Genomic DNA, 2,500 nt, shown 5'->3' with positions numbered 1-2,500 from the left:
TGATGAACAAGTAAATAGATAGATAGAGAAAGAGATAGAGAGAGAAAGAGAAAGTTAATTTCATTTGTCTTTTTGAGCACTTATGATACCTATTCCTACCTTATACAGAAGCAGCATGAGCAGGAAGAGCAAGAAATTAGTTAGATAATGAACAAGTAGACAGAGAGAGAGAGTTCATTTCCTTTGTCTTTTCGAGCACTTATGATACTTTTTCCTTACTCATCCAGAAGCAGCATGAGCAGAGAGAGCGAGAGATCTGTGTAAAAAGTAGCGAGACAGTGAATCTACAGAAGGAGACCAGAGACCTGAAGGAAGACCTGAGAAAGAAGGAAGAGGAGATTGTATTACTCAAGGTATGCACAGGAGAGAGCGAGGAAGAGTTAAGAAAGAGGAGAGTTAGTGTGAGATAGCGTTGTGTTATTAGTAGCTTGTTGTCTGGAGAACCTGGAGCTTCCTGAATAAGTCCTTGTAGGTATGAACCTCAACTATTCCAAACGAAGAGAGAAAAGGTTGCAGGATTTGTGCAAATGAAAATGGAACACGATGAGCAATTTTCTTTGCTTCCAAAATGCATTAGCTCCTTTTTAAAAGTGATTTTATTTGTCGAAATGAGATTACTGGTTGGTCGTGCGATTCCACTTGCTTTGCCTGTGATGCCTTGCTCTTCTCCTCAAGCCTTTAGGACAGAGACATCCCTAGTGTTGTCTTCTCTTACAGGAGGAGCAAGGACATGAGAGGAGTAGGATGGAGACTGAGGTGACTAATCTGCAGATGGAAAACAGCGAACTGAAGGATATCCTATGTCTCAGAGAAAGGGAGATCAGAGAGCTAAAGGTAAGAGCAAGAGCTTCCGAAATACATTAGCCCCATTTTAAAACCGATTTTATTTGTCGAAGCAAGATTACTGCTTGGTCGTGCAATTCCATTTACTTTGCCTGTGATGCGAGGTTCTCCTCCCTAATCCCTTTAGGACAGAGACATCCCTACAGTGTTGTCTTCTACAGGATATGCAGTAGGAGCAAGGACGGGAGAGGAGTAGGACGGAGACTGAGGTGACTAATCTGCAGACGGAAAACAGCGAACTGAAGGATATCCTATGTCTCAGAGAAAGGGAGATCAGAGAGCTAAAGGTAAGAGTAAGAAGAAAGAAAAGAGAGGAGAGAGAAAGAGACTTAAATAAGGAGAGAAACAATGAAGAAGTATTGTATTCACACATATGTATTTCTACATGGTTCTGTATACACTTCCGTCCTGTTAACCCACAGCGGACGGGTGTCATGACATACATGACGTAGGAGCTCTGGCCTAACGACGGGCGTCCTGACGTACATGACGTTCGGGGATTTTGGATCACTGTGCTATTTTATTTTACTATGATAAAGGAATGAGTGATGATGGCTACTGCAGTCATAATTACTATAATTACCGTAATACCGTGCTAGCTTAACGTCCAAAACCTAGATGGCACCACTTTTTCCTAGCACCAGCAAGAGAGAGAGCCTTGAATGGCACCCATCCACGGTCTCTAGCAAACACTATCTTTATAGAGCGATGACACACACTAAGTTGACGAACTCTTGCTCAAAAGTACCGCCGATGAAGGATGTGCAGTCAGAACGGGAAGAGGAAGATGACTCAATCCATACCCAGTGTCTAAAATGTACTCCTGTGCCAATATGGATGCCTTTCACTGTGGCACTCACAGTCACAAGCACAGGTTTCATTCCTCTTCCTTACCTCTTCTATATATCTTTATTGTAGGTGGTTATATGTTTCGTATTCGTTCATGACAGTACAAAAATAGGAAAAAAATATGGTTGCCTTTTGTCCTCCCATAAAACTGCAATACTTCTATCACACTGAGTATAAAGAAAATAATGAGCTAATATGGATAATATACTACAATTTTAGTCTACTGCAGCACTGGTAGAGCCTGTCATATGGCATATGTATGTATATAAGTCTCTAAACTCAATAAAACACACAAAAAAAACAAAACGCAAAAAACGCTCTAGTTTTTCAATGAATGACTGAAATAGAGTGGGAATGTTAAAATTATAATGCTTCAAGCAGTCTCTCTTTAAAATAAAACTTATCCCGGAGGCTGGGCAAGCATATTTATCCCCGTCTGCAATGGGTTAAGAAGGCATGACAGTCCTTTACTTTACAGGAGCAACACACAGCGGACGTTAGGAACGCGACGAACAGGTCGGAGGGCGAGGATGCGAAAGTGAGGAAGATATTAATGCTTGTGACTTATGATGCATTGCACTGAGGGTGATAATAATTCTGAGAATTAACTTCAATGGTGATATTAATGCTTTTTACGTAAATGTAGTTGCACTGAGGATGATGTTAATGCTTTAGACAGAACTTCAAGAAAGGAAGATTGGGAGAAAGATAAGGTGCGAGAGAAGGAATTAGAACAAAGGGAAAGGTTGAAGGAGAGGGAGAAATACATTTTCACAGAGAGAGAGAGAGAGAAAGAGAGAGTGAATGG

General features: G+C 41.0%; 2 protein-coding genes across 2 annotated transcripts in view; both read left to right on the top strand.

Annotated features, from left to right (window-relative positions):
- Positions 1-1,125, top strand: part of LOC122254994 (uncharacterized) — a 2,227-nt gene extending 1,102 nt beyond the window's left edge. Inside the window, exons 3-5 of the mRNA XM_086554439.1 lie at positions 228-353; positions 718-834; positions 1,005-1,125. Coding sequence (XP_086410565.1) covers positions 228-353; positions 718-834; positions 1,005-1,016 — 255 coding nt within the window. The 3' untranslated portion in view covers positions 1,017-1,125. The remainder of the gene's footprint in view (positions 1-227; positions 354-717; positions 835-1,004) is intronic.
- LOC122258233 (uncharacterized) overlaps positions 1,018-2,500 on the top strand; it is a 6,738-nt gene continuing 5,255 nt past the window's right edge. Inside the window, exons 1-2 of the mRNA XM_086554440.1 lie at positions 1,018-1,130; positions 2,171-2,230. The gene's annotated coding sequence lies outside the window, so the exon portion shown is untranslated. The remainder of the gene's footprint in view (positions 1,131-2,170; positions 2,231-2,500) is intronic.

Source organism: Penaeus japonicus, unplaced genomic scaffold (assembly GCF_977035675.1).
Source record: "Penaeus japonicus unplaced genomic scaffold, GWHDUDI00000001_assembly GWHDUDI00000029, whole genome shotgun sequence".
NCBI classification, from domain to species: Eukaryota; Metazoa; Arthropoda; class Malacostraca; order Decapoda; family Penaeidae; genus Penaeus; species Penaeus japonicus.
Note: the sequence above shows the minus strand (reverse complement) of the source record. Positions and strands in the feature narration are given on the sequence as shown.